The sequence below is a fragment of the Candoia aspera genome, chromosome 3 (assembly GCF_035149785.1).
Source record: "Candoia aspera isolate rCanAsp1 chromosome 3, rCanAsp1.hap2, whole genome shotgun sequence".
Classification (NCBI taxonomy): Eukaryota; Metazoa; Chordata; class Lepidosauria; order Squamata; family Boidae; genus Candoia; species Candoia aspera.
In genome coordinates this window covers 144,810,325-144,828,343 of record NC_086155.1, presented here as the reverse complement: position 1 = coordinate 144,828,343, position 18,019 = coordinate 144,810,325, and the positions used below count along the sequence as shown (strand labels likewise).

The 18,019-nt window shown below is 39.0% G+C and overlaps 1 protein-coding gene across 1 annotated transcript in view; it reads right to left on the bottom strand.

Moving 5' to 3' along the window:
- The window catches only part of CDKAL1 (CDK5 regulatory subunit associated protein 1 like 1), a 338,480-nt gene that overhangs the window by 118,449 nt on the left and 202,012 nt on the right, over positions 1 to 18,019 (bottom strand). The window contains exons 9-10 of the mRNA XM_063298967.1: positions 10,472 to 10,638; positions 1,729 to 1,874 (exon numbers count right to left, since the gene is read on the bottom strand). Of these exons, the coding sequence (XP_063155037.1) occupies positions 1,729 to 1,874; positions 10,472 to 10,638 (313 nt within the window). The remainder of the gene's footprint in view (positions 1 to 1,728; positions 1,875 to 10,471; positions 10,639 to 18,019) is intronic.

The window sequence follows — 18,019 nt, the reverse complement described above, 5'->3', positions numbered from 1 at the left end:
TCCCCGTACAAGGTTTATTAGCAGCACCCTCCCGGCCAGGAACGCACGTCAACACTCTGGCATGCGAACCGTTACGATGTACAGCAACATTGAAACGGTGAACCTGACAGCAGCTTCCACTACCCATACTCCTCTGGTGGCATTAGACAAAGACATTGCTTGTATTCTCTGCAGAAGTCTCTTGCTAGCACGTGATGTGATGCCAGTCCCCTTCCCTGCCATGCCAGCAGACCTAATAGAACCTAGGTCAATTGAAATGGTTTAAGCATGCCTGCAAGCGGCCACTGGCATGCCTATTGCTCTTCCTGTCCTGGTCAGAACTGAACTGATAGCATGAATTTCACAAAGTACTCTGTGTGGTAGAACAATTCCAACAAGCGAAGCAGTATTAAATTTATAACCAAAATATCTCATTGTACATTATGGCAGAGACTGATATTTTTTTCCTGCTAGATTTTCAGTAGAAATATGGGTTTGGCAGGCAAAACTGGCAGAGAAAGCTACTATATATAAACAGGAAGCAAGCCCCACACTCACTCCCACTGATGATGTTACCTAGTTAGGTAATGAAACATCTGCAAGGAAACAACCAAGCTCGGAGAGCACCAAGGACTCCATAGTTCAGCCCTGAGCTACAGATACTCTCTTCTATTGGATTTGTGTAACGTATCAGAACCATCCAACTTCAAGGCAAGTATCTGTTAATTCAGAAAGGTGGGAAGAGAAGTCTTGTGTTTAAATCTCTTGGAATAGCTAAAAGCCCATGATATCTCTTCAATACAGGGGCAATTAACAGTTGTGTATGGCTAAATTCTAGTGTGCCATAAAGTCTAACCGTGCTGAGCTGTGTCTGCGAGCCTTCTCCCAAGTTAAACAGGATAATCAAGCAAAGCTGTGACATATCAAGTGATCTGTGATGCACTACTGTATCCTGGTCTGAGAAGCTTGACATCAAGGAAGATACTGTTTCTTTCTCTTAAAATATGGATCTGCTGCCTTTGGTTCTGGAGATAGTATACAGCTAATCAACATTAGCAACGATTGGTAGTTTTATTTTCCATAAATGTTTCAGTCTTTCCAAACCATCTAAGTTGGTGGCAGTCACCACAAAGGCTGATCTTTTTATGTGTAGCTAACATGGAATTAACATCCAGCTAGTAAAACAAATAACATATATCTGCATCTATTTATAAGCAGTGGAAATAACCACATGTCAGACATTCTGCACAAGGTCACACAGTGTTATTTTCAGTAAATATTGTGTTCAGAATACTTAATACAACAACTGATCACTGTCTAATCTACTAAGTTTTCCTACTGCCAGTATTTCTTAGATAAGGAACGCTCCATGAACGTTAGAGCCAATGGAACATATTTTCAAGTTCATTCAAGTGCTGACAAAATAATATATACCATTATGGAAAAGGATTTTGAAGGGTAGTTATATATTGTCATAATTTGCTAATGCAAATTCTTAGGATTAACACACAAAAGCCACACATTGCCCTTTTTCCCCCCATTCTGTGTCAACTACCCTGAAAATCTGCATTAAACAATTCAGTGAAAAAACAGACACCAAATCATATATTTCAGAATAAAAACAACTTGAAATAGAATATTACATCAAAACAACTGGAAGGCATAGTCAAATTATGGAGATGCAGAAAAGCAATTATCTTTTTTAATTTCAATTAGAAAATTATTTAACTTTTTAAATATTAGACTTACTTAGTTTTAAGGAAATCCACCACCCGTTTGAAATCAGCTATACAATATTCCCTCTTCATGTCCATCAATACACTATCAGAAGCAGATTGAACTGGTACATGTAGAAAAGCGTAGACTCTTGGATGGTTGAGAATTTTTGCCATTTCCTAGAGACATGAAAGAATATCAGTAATATTTTTACATACTTATAAGTACATTATTACTTCTATCAATCTCCAGCAATCAGAAAAATGTGATATATACTACAGCAGATGTTCAAGTAAGATGGCACTAGACTGCTCACAGCAGTCTAATTTACAGTAAGAATGTATGCACTTACTCATTAGAAGATTGGCAACCTGATGTCTTCCTCCAGATGTTCTTGGTTACTCTTGCCAATGCCCATGCCAGGAAATGATGGAAATTAGTTGTCCTCTTTTATCTTCTTCTATCTTTTGTATCTTTTGTATTTTTATAATGGTTTATGACTTTTTTATTTGTAAGCCACCCTGAGTCACTTCTATAGTGAGATGGGTGATGTATAAATTTAATAAATAAATAAATAATCGAAGTTCAAACATCTGGAGGTCAACAGATTGTTTATCCCAAGCCTAGGAGAAATACAACTAGGCTGAAACAGTCTTCCCTAACTGTGACTTTCATTTATATTGGGCTCCAATTTTCCTAATTTCTATGACAATAGAAACAATATGGTCAAATATGCTGAAGAATAGTTGCTACTTTAGGCAATGTACAGTTCACACATACAAAATGTTTTGATAAATGATTCTGTCCCTTGACAAGATATTTTATTTGAAACATTTATTGGGCCACCAATAAATACTTTCCGGGCATTTTGGAGTCTACATTCTTTACTTTTTTTTTTTTAAAGAATATTACAGCAAAATTTGAGTTGTCCAAGTTTGGTCATAAAATTTTAATGATATAAATATAGGAACAGATACTATATTTAATCCTATAATAGATTACCGTTATCTGTACAAACAACTTTTTGATTAAAAATGTTGAACATGGAACTTTTAATTTTTCTGTATTTCTGTTTATTAAATAACTAAATGTGTAGACACCACACACATGCAAGTCACATGGCATTTAAGGTTTAGCATGATAATGCATTAGATTTATATCTCGCATTTCTTTTGCACAACTCAAGATGGTTTACATATTCTCCTGCTTCCTATTTTTTCCACAACAGCATACCTGTGAAGTGGGTTGGGCTGAGAGAGAATGACTGGCCCAAAATCACCCAGCCAGCATTCATGCCTAAATAAGGATTAGAACCCACAGCCTTCCAGTTTTGAGTCCAGTACATTAACCACTACACCAAACTAGTTTTCAGCCAAATTACAAAATGAAAGTTTTGATGAGATTATCTTTGTTTCAATTAAATATCAAAAGCAGAGCAAAGCAAAAATTTTTTAAAAACCAAACCCAGCATTTTACCATTTTTTTAAAAAAATGTCAATGTTCAGAACTGAATGAACAGTAAATCTAGAGTACTATTATTACAACAAATCGTTTACAGCATGGCTCAGCATGTGTATATGTGCATTTTTCATGCAAGCCAGCTGTAAAGGCTTCAGCCTCATGTGAAACATCACCCATGAACAGTGTGATATATTTTTTCTTTTTCTTTTATTCTTAAAGCTGATAAACCAAAGGTTTAGCAACTATAATTCTCACATCCTATAAAAATACTTTTTAGTGTCTTTCATAAAGGTAATCTGATTTATATTTGCAGGAGCAACATGATTATATCAGAATATAATACAATAGTTGCTGAGACAGATTTTATTTTTGCTGATTCTTTTAATGTAGAAAACTAAAACAGGAAGAGAAACTGTAGTAAATACCAGTATTCTCTCATGTATTATTATGGTTACTCAGGTACATTAGCTTTATACTACTGTATTATCTTTTCTCTTTCTCTTATTTATACATGGTAACCAGATTATGTACTAAACAAATAAAAACAATATACTAATACAAATGAAGCAAACTAGGCCACTATAGATTGTTCAGATAATGCTACAAAGCTGAAACTGTGTGAGATTTTCTATCAGGAAGCACAAAAGAGGTTATGTTTTCAAGTCAAATGACAGATTTACAATAGCAGAGCTGGTGGCTGATACTTTAATTACCCACCAGAATATAAATATCTTAGTGATATCTCATTTGGTTATTAATGGTTGTACAAATATTAAAAGAAAATCTGAAGACAGTTAATTATTCAAGGTCTATATTTGCTCAGTGTTAGTAGCCTTATCTTTACCTAAGATAAGTCAGTATCAATAAGCAAGATACGTATTTTACTTTTTATTCTTTGCAAAACGGTATTTTCTAGTTTAAAAAAGAATAAATTAAGACAGATTTTCCTTCTGTGGCTAATCCATGGACAACATTACCCTCAGCATGAAAGATCTAACAGACAGGTGGCATTTACAACTGACTGACAGGGAACGTGACACTAAGCACAAGTTTTAAATGTGGAATAATCTACATTTTTTACTGTCATGCTCCCAGATCAAATGTTCCTAGAACATCTGATCCAACTCACATGCATGAATGGAATCGACACGGGTTGAGAATTGTGAGTCAGTAGAAACGGGAGTGGGGACAAGCCAGGAGTGTGAAAGCATCTTGTTTGGGCTATCTCTGGCATCCAAGGTCAACCGGCAGAGCCGCTGCAGACACCTGTACAGAACTAAATGGACTCGCACAAAAAGGGGGGCTGCATACTGAAGGAGGAGGAAGGGGTTGAATTCACTGAGCTGTTTAACTTGGGGAAAGTGCGGGGACTGCTATTGGCAAATTTTTCTCTGTACTGCACACTACATTCCATTAAAGAGATTTCTACTTTATCACGTATGAATCTAATTTAATGGTAAGCTGAGTAGACAGTCATCACATCGACTATCTCTCCCTGAATAATGGTAATTTCAAAGATGGATGGTGAACAATTTGTAATTTATTTATTTAATCAAATTTATCACCACCCACCTCCCCCCAAAGGAGGGACTCTGGGAAGTTTACAATGAGACAAAGTTAAAATCAGTATCTTTATAAATACAATAAATATAATATATAATATAAAATATAATAAAATCCCAATGGCTAAAAGTTGTATCTCAGTCCGAGAGTGAGGGCCTTCTAGGGTGCTAGCCATCCCCATGAACAGCTGTTCCCCTTCCTGCTCCAAGCGTGATGACAAAGCCAGGTTTTTAGTTTTTTGCGGAAGTCCAGGAGAGAGGGGGCCTGTCTCACCTCTGGGGGAAGGATGTTCCAGACGGCGGGAGCTATTACAGAGAAGGCCCGCTTCCTGGACCCCACCAGATGGAATTCTTTTACAGACGGGGTCCGTAAAAGTGCTATACCAGCAGCTATGAGTGTTGGGCAGAGCACTCATAGCTGCTGGTATAGCTCTAGTAACAGATCTTGGCAATGTATATGAATCTGAAAGGGGCATTACTGCTTAATGGCTATGAAGCTAGCAGAACCTGCTGTACTTTGGCAATGAGGGGAAAAAAGGATAGAATCCTTCAAGCTTTGAGGCAGAGGAATTGATATCTAGGTAATACGAGAGTTCTTGTAGCATGAAGAGTAGGCTGAGATGGTTCGAGAGCCTGAGTTAGTTCCAGTAAATGAAATACAACAGAAGAATGGAACTATGGCTGTTGAGTCTGCTATGGTGTGGTAAGGAAGAAATTAGCCAAATCTAGTTGGTTCTTCATAAGCACTCGCCAGGAGTGAGATTGGTGCAGATACAGTTGAAATCCATTCCATGAGAACAGGAAGATGTCCAAAGACCAGGGATCCATCTTTCTTCTGCTACAGAACCTTAAGCAGAGTTGTATTGAGAAGCAAAAGAGTGATTGTAGGACTGTCCTAATGAGTTTTGATGGGGAATGAAGCATTTTCCATTCATGAGCTGTTGAGCAAGCATGGACACTATAGTTGCTGTACATATTGATTGCCAGCATAAATATGAAATGTAGGATGCACAGAACATGTAAAAAGAAGTGGCCCTGTAGCACCTTGTTTGCTTACTGACTGTTGCAGGACAGTTTGTCAGTGAAAAGATTCAGAGTGCTTTCCAAATTGCTAGGAGTTCCAGGTAGTTGCTATAACATGTGACGTCTCATACTGTTGTGGAAGATCCTTAGCTTTTGCCAAATCGTTCTTGAGGGGATGCCAATGACTTGGTGGAGAGGAACAAGTGAAAAACTCCAATTTTCAAATAAAATTCTCATGGTACTAATCTGGTTCTGAACCATAATAAACCATTTTTACTATAACACTTCCACATTGTAATCAAATAAGAGAGTAGGAATTTCTTACAAATTCACAAAAATAGGCTTACACTAACAGCATGGAAAGCGTACTAAAATGAATGGATACAATAGGAATATCAGGAAATGGAACTTTTATCATTGACTTATCTACTTAATTATTCTTATCTAAAGAATAAGTGGAACTACATCTTTGAAATACTGGTCTGATTCCCACATAAGGTGAATGTGTTTTGGCATAGTGTGAGATGCAAACTCACTTGTTATGGCTTATAATGTATTAAACTATGTTTTAAAATTTCAGACATAACTTTGTGTAAACTAGACCAAAGCATTTGGAAGGAGGGGCGGGTATAAAAACTCGTATAGAAAATGAAAAGGGCACTACAGAAAACACATTGCGTAACTTCCAAACAACTTTACCACTGTACTACTAAAGAATTTACTTTTTATATAAGAACAAAGAATAAGAAAGAAGAGATTAGCTGTTGTACCACAAATCCATTTTTAGGCGCTGTGTCAGGGCATGTCTAGGGAAGCCATCTGTAAAGTTATCTGCTTAAATGAAGCTACAGATCACAAACGTTCAGCTGATATAAATCAAAGAGAGGGAGAGCAAAGAAATTCTATTGTAAATTTTCAGCACCCTTGGCATTTCCTATTCTTCAAAGGAAAAAATACACAGCATACAGAACTCTTCTCAATGGTCAGGGTTTTACTGGAATATCCTGAATTAATAACGAAGATAAAAACCACAGATGGCATATGGCAGACTTTGAGCTTGACTCATCTTGACAGGTGACATGGAGGCCTATGCATCTCATCATGTGCAATTAAGCATTTAAAAAGACACTGGCAGGTGTGAACAACTTCTTTAAAATACAGACTTTTGTATACCATCTCCGCACTCAGAAACAAGGTGCAAACACAGGAAAAAAAAAAGTAAAAATGTCTATGGTAGAAGTCAAGTGATTTCTGAAGGAACAGTAATATAATCAGCAGAGTCAAATTTACCAAAAGCATTTTTCCATTGCTTAAGATAGTAATGACTTATAAACTAGGCCTTTTAAAAATGTTTATTGTGCAAAAATACACTTTTGATCATTCACAATGACTTCAAGGCAATATTTAACTCTACCTATTATTAGAGTCTTGTAAATTTTTATTAGCAGCCTTTAGGATCAAAATCAAAACTTGTATTAAGAACAGAATTCCTAAAACATTCCAAAAAACTCTGAGTTATCAGAGAAGCATCACCACTAACTCAACCACAGGCTGGGTTCACACATTCTGCTAACAGCATAGGATTTTTTAAAACTGTTTTGGCTAAATGTGTTGCGCAAATCCAGGTATTGTGTTTTGTTTAATAAACTATGGTTAAACAAACTAGGCTTGGTTTAGTGCAAATACAGTATCTTCCTCAAATATACATTAACAAGCACATATTAATAGAAAAATAAATATCCTGTCCTGATCCTGATCCTGAGAAGAACTAAGCAGTTATTTAAAAATGAAAAAGAAATTAATGAAACCCCTTTTACTGAAGCTTAATAGGGCTTAGATTTATTATATCTAAAAAGTTTATGCATCTTTGACAAGGGTAGATGACAGAATAGCTTCAAGAAGGCCTAAATTCATCCCCTCCTCCTGAAATGTCAAATGCCTCTTATTGATGTTGATGAAAGTAAAGCTATGAAGCCATGCCTCTTTAAATTCGTAAAGCTAAAGTATCCCAAAAAGACAAATAAAAAGATGAAATAGTGCATTATACATGAACTGTACATTTAAGCTTTCCACAAATTCTTCCAATCTGTATTAAGCCTTACTCTGAGGTCTCCTTGAAAGATTTTCAGCCATCTGACAGTTGAGATGCAGCAAAGCCTGTCACCAACTCCTTAAAGCAGCTGTGTTTTCCCCAGATGTGGCTGTCAGCTGCTACATGATCCAAGGAAAGAACGTTCAGTTTCAAAAATTGCCAATAGGTAATGTATGAGTGCCCCCATGTGCTTTCCTTTTGATAGCAAAGTACCTAGACTACAAAGCACCTAGTCTACATTCTTGGGGAATTTGCTAGCTACTCAGCAATCTGCTAGGCAAATTGAATATTAGCCTGGTTAAATCTGGAGCAACATATTTAGAAGACCGAACACATTCTTCTGATGTATCACTGCTGTGCCTGCTGTGTTCCCTCGAGGTCAACTGTTTTTCTTAAAGAAGAGTGGTTCCTACTCACACAAAAGCTTGCCTGTCCATATTCTATGGCTTAACGTGTTGCACAAACCCAGCCAACTATAGCTTACTGAACAAAGAAGACCTTAAAGCAATATGTGAACTCAGTTTTTTCTTTGGAATGTACTCTTTTCAGATAAATGCAGTACATCAAATGTGTCTGTTAATATTCTTCCCAGCAAGAGCAATGCGTGTCTTAGAAACTGAGGTTTGCTTGATTTTTCTCTCCAAGGGAACAATGAATGTCCTTACACGAATTGTTGAACAAAACTGAATTTTCAGCCCCTTTTAATACAGAAATGGGCACTGCCTACAACGAAATTTCTTTATGGTCCAGTCAACGGGATAGAAGCCCCATTTGGTGAAGTCTATACGATGCCACTGATGTAAAACTTAAATAATAAGTGGGATCAAATTCAGCCCTTCTTGATTCTTTTTTGGATAACAGAAAAAATATGCAGGCCAAGTCACATGCAAATAATAATTAAGTAATTATGGATGAATTTTCAGAAATGCTCTGAAATATTTACAAATTCATAAATTTGACACATAGGGTGCTTTGGGGACTTCCTGCTGCACAAAATACTACACCGTAGTTGCCAATAAGCAGCCATTTAAGGCAGGTGGCTGCTACTTTTGGGTCCACCAGAGCTGTAGGAGGCAAGACTGTACAAAATGGGGTGGGCTGGAATTTTAAGTTTGATTTTTCCTGTTATTTTTTAAAGAGGAAGTTACTTTTTAAAGAAGCAAGCCTATCAGAAGTTTCTAGGAACCATAGAGACAAAGTTTCAGGGACAGGTATATCCCATGAGCTGCAGACTGCAAAGCCTTGGAGTTATCAAACATAATGTTAACATGTATTTATATACAATGTTACTGACAGCCAGTTTGGTGTAGTGGTTAAGTTGTCAGCTAGCAGCCAGGAGACGGTACAAAGCCAGGTGGGTGACCTTGGGCCAGACACTTTCTCTCAGCCCTAGGAAGGAGACAATGCAGGGACTTGTCCAGGCAGTTTCTGAGAATTGGACATGATTGAACGGATACACACACACACACAATGTTAATACTATATTTAATGAAAAGTGGTAAAAAAGTGAACTTATTACTAAAGGTAGGTTTAAGGTAGTTCTGTGGGACACAGAAAGATCAGAACACTAGCCAACTTTGCAGCCAATCTTCTGAAATGCACTGCCACACACAAGGTAAATAAGACAAGAAAGTAGGTTCCCAACTGCATGTATTATGTATAACTCCACTTTGGAAAGTTGGCATTACTTAAAAATTGAACTGACATGTTATATCTTCCCTCTTTTCTTTTGGTTTGTATTCTTGCTGCATATAAATATACTATGTATATTTATAAATATGCAAATAAAACCATCCTGCATCTAAAAAATGCTCAAGAAAAAGCTCAAGAACAAAAATCTGAAATCAATATTTCTGCTGCCATTGGCTGGCATGGATTTAAATAATCCTGCTAACTAATTCTGGTATGCATCTTGTAAAATGTACTCAAAGAAGTTCAAAATAGCATAGATAAGCTATGCAAAATCTTCTAAAGTATGTTGTTACCTATGATGATTCATCCAAAAATAAGATACTGAGGTCTCAGAAGTGCCAATAGATCAGTCAGAGAAATTTCTAGAGCAGTATTTCTCAACCTTGGGAACTTTAAGATGGCTGGCTAGAGAATTCTGGGAGCTGAAGTCCACACATCTTAAAGTTTCCAAGGTTGAGAAACACTGCTCTAGAATATTACACAATCTTGTTAAGTACAAGGGGAAAGAAGTGTGAAATCGCAGCCTTTTCTTCAACATGGTATTGTATGGGCTACAATTTGCAGACTCTTCTGCCTTCTGCTCTGCTGAATGGGAGTTCTAGGGTTTTGTAATCCAAACACATATCTGCAGGGCATCAGCTCAGGGGAGAATGATAAAATCTGCATTACTTATTTCCCCTATGGCTTACACTTTCGATATTCCTTGATGATTTGTTTATGAATTATTCCATCCAGAATGAGCCACATTTAATATTTTGGGTTTCATTTCTTCATGGACTTGCACATTGCTTGTCAAAAGGGTACAACTTCTGATCCCATCTTACCTCACATTTCATGTTATGAATGCAGTTGCAAAGGAGATGCTTGCAAGCTGCAAGCTCTCAGTTCCTGCAGGATGTCAAAGGAGAATGGATAGTCACTGCGATGGCTTTCCTTGTGAACATACCTCCAGATGCTCTAAAATATACGGAGGATTTGTCATGCCGAGCCTCAGCATCGCTCCCTCAGGGATCACTTCTACTAGCTTCCACAAGAGAGTGGGGAGATCTGTGCCAATGTCTCTGCCATAAGCCCCTGTATCTTCACTGGTCAGCCATATTTCGCATACTCCTTCTGTCAACAAGAGACAGACAGAGACATAATTAACAAACCTGCTTTGGAGCTTGTTATTTTATTATCCAGCTGCTCACCCTTTTTTAAAATGCACTATTTCATAATCCTAACTATGATGCAGCCAGGCTGGGTATTCAATTGCAATGAAAGAGACATATCCCCTGGGTAGTGGTGGGTTACTGAGTTCATTTTATGAGCACTGCAGCGCTATAACAACACTGTGAATTATTGCTCGAAAGTGATTAACATTCACAGTCAGTGACTAATGTGAGACGCCTTACTAATGCAACTTAAACATGAGGAGGGCTGCTTTCCTATCTCCAGGAGTCTCTGGCTTATTAAGCGTTCTGAGCAGTGCTGCTTAAGCATGTAGTATTTTGCACTGATCAAACTGCTAAAAGTAGCTGACTAATAGTTTAGTTAACAGCCTATGAAAGACCCAAGTACTTAGAGCTCAAACAAACCACGTGCTGACTAATCGAATTATCATTTACAGTTACAACCTGGAACCTTTATATAATATTTACAAGGCTACGTTAAAATTTGTTAATTGCAAAGGCATTCAATGCCACCTATAGACAGAGTCATTTCAAGAAAGTTTTTTTTTCCAAGCAGCTGATACTTATATTTTCAATGAAGCTGCAAGAAGCTGGAATATTTTAGTTGCAGCTTAAAATGAATAAAATTCTTGTACATGCAAGGTAACAAACATCTCTTCCAATAAATTATCACTTCCTCAAGACATTTTGTCACTGGCTTTCTGTCTGCTGGCTCCTAATGCAATGCTATACAAATGAGGCAAAAAAGAAGGAAAATGCAGTTAGATCATTCCCACCAAAACAAGACTACAACTTTGCCTTAGTTACCTATATTGGAGTGCATTCTGGAAATCCTGCCCTAGGAGGAACAGTAGGCCATGTTTATTTTGGAGATGATGAAGGGGAGATGAAATAACAGCCTTCTGTGTGAATGGCAGCCACATGGAAGATGGAACAGATTTACTCTTTTCTTTTCCAATGAGCAGGATTGGAAAGAATGTGTGGAAATTTCAGGGATTGAACTACATGATCTCTGAAGTCTCTTCCAGTTATTGTCATTTTGTTATTCATTCCTAGGTTGCATCTGAGCGGAATGAAACCCTGCCTTGTCATTCTAGATATCTGACCAATACTAAACAAGCTCCCAATTTCAATGCAACAACAAATTATGGTTCAAAGCAAACCATAAATAATCTGCTGAAACATGAAGCAGCGCCTCAGAAGCCTATCTTTCCTGGCTTTATAAATCCAGAAAAGATAATTTGAATCTGGCCATGATGAAAACAATGTACTTATCTCCATCTCAATCAATAGTATTGCCAGGTACATTATATGGGATGGCAGAACAGTTAAATAAACAGGACACAAAAATATTTAGGAAATCATGTAAGTAGGACATTATCCACTGTTTTCCCATTACAAATATCCATGGAAACACTGTGCATTTCAAATGAAAGGTTAAGATTTATAATTTTTCCAGCAAACCATTCCACATTTTTGACCTGTGAAAAGAGTTATGGTATGCTGGTGCCTTGCTGATGCCAAATTAGTGTAAAAAAGAGTCACTATGAACAGGGATAAAAACAATACTCACATGGAAAATAACAGCCTTGTTTGAAATCTACATAGGTGAGAATTATTAGCCCCCTGGTGGGTTGAAAATTAAATTGCATAACAAGGAAGCAGCTGTAACAGTAAATTAACAACAACAGGAATAACTGTCTTTACTGCTCTGTCATCAGGATATTAAACAGGGAATGTCTACTTTACACACAAATACAATATTAAATTTTACAGAATATTCTTGTTACTCATTCCCTGTATACACACACACACACATGTAATATTACAAACTGTTAGGCAAATTCAATAATTATTGATGTGACATTTGACAAATTATAGTAGAAATGGAAGGGGGACACACTTTCTTACCATTTTTTATGTTTAGTCTCCAGGGGCTGCTAGTGATGCAATAATATCACTAGAGGGAGGCAAAGCCATAATATGAAGGTATTTTTATTTAAATTAGGGAGGATTTTTTTAAAAAAATACTAAAATAGGGTGTTCTTATTTTGTATAAACCCTTAGAAAAATCATACTATTTTTTGGAGGTGTGCTGTTGAAATTTGCTATTTTGACCTTAGGATGATCAAGGGGTTGCTAAAAAAATTTGCCCACCCATGGTCTTTCAACTAGTAAAACCAATCCGAAAGCGTGGACTGAAATGGTTGTTAAATGTGCATGAACTATGCTCTGGTATGACATAAGAATAATAATAAAAAAATCATGGATATGGTTTTTGCGCTTCCAAACATTGGATTTATGAGGAGATAAAAAAAAATGAAAGAACTTGTGTTTTCAAGTTAAACAATAGTTTGCCCTCCCTCCTGCCATCAAACCTGATTAGCTGAATTCTTTAGAAACTTTACTTCCTTTTTACAGTGATAAAGTAACACAGCGTTTAACTACTGCATTACTTTTATAGTCCAAAGATTGTAAAAGTAATGCAGGAAGACCTATATATACAGAATACCACCAATGTTCAAAGCCATCCTGGAAGCTAAATCTAGTGAACTTCTCCAATACAGGTTGAATATTCCATCCTATTTATTCCACTCCATTCCGGGCTGCTATTATTCTTTACCAATTGAAGCTTCTAAACATTTTTAGGGGCAACCTTATACTACCAATATTAGAATACCCAGTCCCCAACTCATGGAGAAAATCTATTTATGTGGTTGCTAAGAGTCAACAATGACTTGATGGCACATAATCAATCAAATCAATCCCCAACATATGAAATTATAACACTACGGGCATGGCACACATTATAGAAACCAGTTCTGGATTAATCCTCTGGAATAATTTGCCTTGTTTCAGCTTTGTTGTATTGGCCACTGTATTGGACAATTAAATACAGAGTTCACTACGGTATCGGTGCTGAATGAAACGGGGATGGATGATGCCTACCTGTTTATTTGTTTATTCATGTATTTATTTATTAAGTTTCTAGGCCATCTAACTCTGGGCTGCTTCACAAAGTTAAAAGAACAGCAATTCCATTAAAAACAATCTCAGAAACATCTATATAACAACAAGTGTCCAAGGGAACAAACCATCCTTCCACATCCTCTTCCAGATTAAAGGAGCCCATTGTCAACCCTTCACAGTAGGCCAAGTCAGGAAATAGACTCCACAATGACTACTAGAACTTTCTTTATTTATTCAGAGATTAATAACAAAATCTTAAAAGACTGGCAGAGTTTCCCTCTCCCTATTCTTATATCCAACAGAATCAAGGGGAGACAAACCTGAGTTTCTTTCTTACCCCCTCTTCCCTTTAGGCTAAGCTGGTTTTTATGTAACTGCTCTTGCATTCCCTCTTCAAGTCCTTCTCTGTATTTCTCTATACTCGCCCATCATTCTTAACCCAAAGCCTGTGAGAAGAGTCAGCTTTTTAAGGAGTGCTTGAAGGCAGGCAAGATTGGAGCCAAATGAATCTCCATCAGGATACTATTCCAAATGGCAGGTGCAGCGACACAGAAGGCTGCCTTCTGGGTCCCACTAGATGAAATTGTTTAATTGACTGGATCTAAAGCAAGCCAAGCCAATTGTGTTGGAGTGCACAGGACAGGTGGACACTCCAGGAGATAGGTGGTCTCTCAAATGTAGGGCTTTATAGGTAATATATAGCACTGAACTGCATTCCAGAACCAACTGATAATCAGTGTAACTCACACAGCAGGGATATTATATGCGTAGAGCAAGGCCCGTCCATCACTGCTTGTGCAGCAGCATTCTGGACCAGATATAGCTTCCAAGCAGTCTTCAAGGGCAGTTCCATGTAGAATGCATTATAATAGTCCACCCATGAGATAACTAAGGCATCAGTGACAGTGAGGAGGGCCTCGTGATCCAAGAATGGGTGCAACTGGTGCATAAACTGCACCTGTGAAAAAGCCTTCTTGGCCACAGCTGCCACCTATCCCTCAAAAAGGAGATGAAAGTCTAGGAAGTCCCCCAGACTGTACATCAGTCCCAAATGGGGTAGTGCAACCCTGCTTAGGACCAAAGATGGAAGTTCCCAGGACTGGGACGACCAAGTACCATAATCACTGAGTCCTTTCCCGTTCAGATCAAAGCCTCCATTTCATTGAACAAGGCCTTCAAGAGCATTTCTTGGTCAGCTAGGGGTTGAGAAGCACAACTGATAATGATCCCTGACCCCAAACTGATGAATGACCTCCTCCAGTGATTTCATGCAGAAGTTAAGCAGGAGGGGAGATAGCACTGAACCCTGAAGCACCCTGTAAATCAGGCAATTCAGGCTTGACTTCTCCCTGCCAACCAACACCGACTAGAAACAGCTATTGAGAAAGGAGGAGAACCACTATAATATCTTGCCCCCCCTCTCCGCAGCTAGTTCAGAAGGATATCATGGCTGATGATATTGAAAGCAACTGAGAGATCAAGGAAGGCCAGGATGGAAGCAACACACCCATCCTGGCATGATCATCAACAAGTGCAATCAATGCTGTCTCTGTACTATGTCCACACCTGAAACCTGACTGCAAAGGGTCCAGATAATCAATTTCCTGCAGGACCCCCTATAACTGCAACCTAACTTCCCTAAAAAGTGAAGGTTGGAGACTGGACAAAAATTATCCAGGATGGCTGGGTCCAGTGAAGGCACCATTGCTTCCTTCAAGCCTGGCGGAATCACCCCCTTTTTCAAGCAGGCAAGAATCGCTGCATGGACCCAACTGCATGTCACTTCCTTCATATCCCAGATGAGATAAGGATCTAGCAATTTCTACCCCACAACACCCACCTTATAAGATCGACTAGCCTGAAAGAAAGCAACTGGCCCAAAGGTACTCTATGAGTTTCCACATCTGAGAAGGAACTTGCACCTGGGTCTCCCCAGTTCTGTCCAGTCCAACAGCTTAACAACTACACTGCATAATTTACAGAAAAAGAAACAAAATTTATTTATAACGTACCACCCATTGGGTATGGACCAACCACAATAAAATATTAACAAATAAGAATTAAACAGCAATTAAAATTACACAGAAGTAAAAAAAATCAATATATACCATATATAAACACACACACACACACACAAACACACACACACACACACACAGTCTCAAAGAAAATAATGCTGTACTAAAACAAAGAACCTAACTACTGTCTAAACTTAGTAAGATTTAACGTGAAACAGCCCGACTGTAATGATTGCCTTATCCCAACGGAGTCAGTCTCACTAGAGTTTAGTGAACAAAACTGATTTATTGAAAGGATAGTATGCAAATACGAAGAAAGCTGAGAATAAGCAAAAGCGCGCCAAATACAAACTAAAAACCCTCGCCTCCAAGCCGATCCCGCCCCCACTCCACCATCGCAACCACCCCCTCCCGGGCCTGGCAAGCGTCACACATCTGCCTGGGAAAGTAACCTTGGATACATGTCCTAACCCAAACACACATTCCTTCAGGGCAGCAGAAAGATAACAGCCTGGCAGAGCCAAAATTCCCCACCCCGCAGGCGATCGACACGGATCAGAAACATGACATGTGAAACGTTACGATGTATGCAAACCATTGGAACGATGAACATGACATATCGCCCCCCTTCAATAAAGGAAATGACCTTGCGGAGCAGGCTTAGCGGGATAAGCAGCGTGGAAATGGGTAACTAGAATAGGGGAGTGAACATCGTGGGCAGCAACCCACTCAGGATGAGGGAAATGTTTCCAGCGAACCAGGTATTGTAAGACAGAACGACACCATTGGGAATCCAGGATTTCTCAGACTTCAAAGTGTTGTCAACCATCAATCATGATGGGTGCAGGGGGTGGAGGCTGTGGATGCCAGCGGGCTGATTCGTGGAAAGACTTAAGCAGGCTGCAATGAAAGACAGGGTGTAAGCATTTAAGATTTGCAGGCAAATCTAATTTAAAAGTAACAGGGTTAATTTGAGCAACAATAGGAAAAGGACCAATAAACTTAGGTGCCAACTTTTTTGAAGGTTGTGTAGACTTGATGAATTTGGTGGAAAGATACACCTTATCACCCACTTGGAAAGGTGGCGAGGTGGATCGTTTGGAATCTGCATGTCGTTTGTAAGTGGCCTGAGCATCAGCAAGTGCCTGTTGTATTGTTGGCCAGGCAGCTGTCAGACGTGTAGCCCAATCAGCAGGTGAAGACGGGGGAGAGGCTGGCTGAGGCAGTTCTGGGATCGGAACAAAGTCACGGCCGAAAACGGTATGGAATGGCACCTGGCCAGTGCTTTGATGAACGGCATTGTTGTAGGCAACCTCTGCAAATGGTAGGAGGTCGACCCAATCATCTTGCTGATAATTGACAAAAGCACGCAGATATTGTTCAAGGGTAGAATTGACCACCTCCGTATTTCTGTCCGTCTCCGGATGCGACGCAGTTGACAATGCTTGGTTAGTACCCAGTAATTTCATAAATTCCCGCCAAAACTTGGACGTGAATTGTGTTCCTCTGTCCGTCACCAAGCGGGCGGGGCATCCGTGAATTTTGTACACGTGTACAATGAAAAGGCGGGCTAGCTGTTGAGCCGATGGGATGAAATGGGCTTGTTTAGAGAAAAAATCTTTCACCACCCAAATGACAGTTTTTCTTTGGCTAGGAGGTAAATCAACAATGAAGTCCATAGAGATCTCCTCCCAAGGGCGGGAAGGATTAGCCACTGGTTGTAACAAGCCCTGGGGCTTTCCCACTTTCCGTTTGGAAGCAGCACATACTGGGCAGGAATTGACGTATTCTTTGATGTCGCGCCAGAGCGTTGGCCACCAGAATTGGCAACTAACCAGATGAAGGGTCTTCTCGAACCCAAAATGCCCAGCCATCCTGTCATCATGGGATCGTGACAGAATGGTTTTGCGCAACATCTCAGGTACATAGAGGCGATCATGCTTCCATGCAAAATCTTGTTTAAAAGTAACCTCGTTGAGGTTTGCTTGCAACCAAGTGTCAGTTTTTAGGTCAGAAAGAAACTGTTGTTGCAAGTCTGAGGGAACAGGCAGGCGAGGTGAAACTGAAGCGTCTGTGCGCTGCGCTCGGGTTTGGCTGCAAGTCACAGCTGCTAGACTCATTTGGGGCTCCGTCCAGAGAGTTCCCACTAGATCTGGCACCATACTAGCATCCTGAGGCTGGCGCGAAACCGCATCAACCAGGAAGTTGGTTTTCCCAGGTATAAATTTCAGTTTAAAGTCAAAACGACTAAAGAATTGAGCCCACCTAATTTGTTTTGGGCTCAGTTTACGAGAGGCAGTCAGTGCCTCCAGGTTTTTATGATCAGTCCAGACT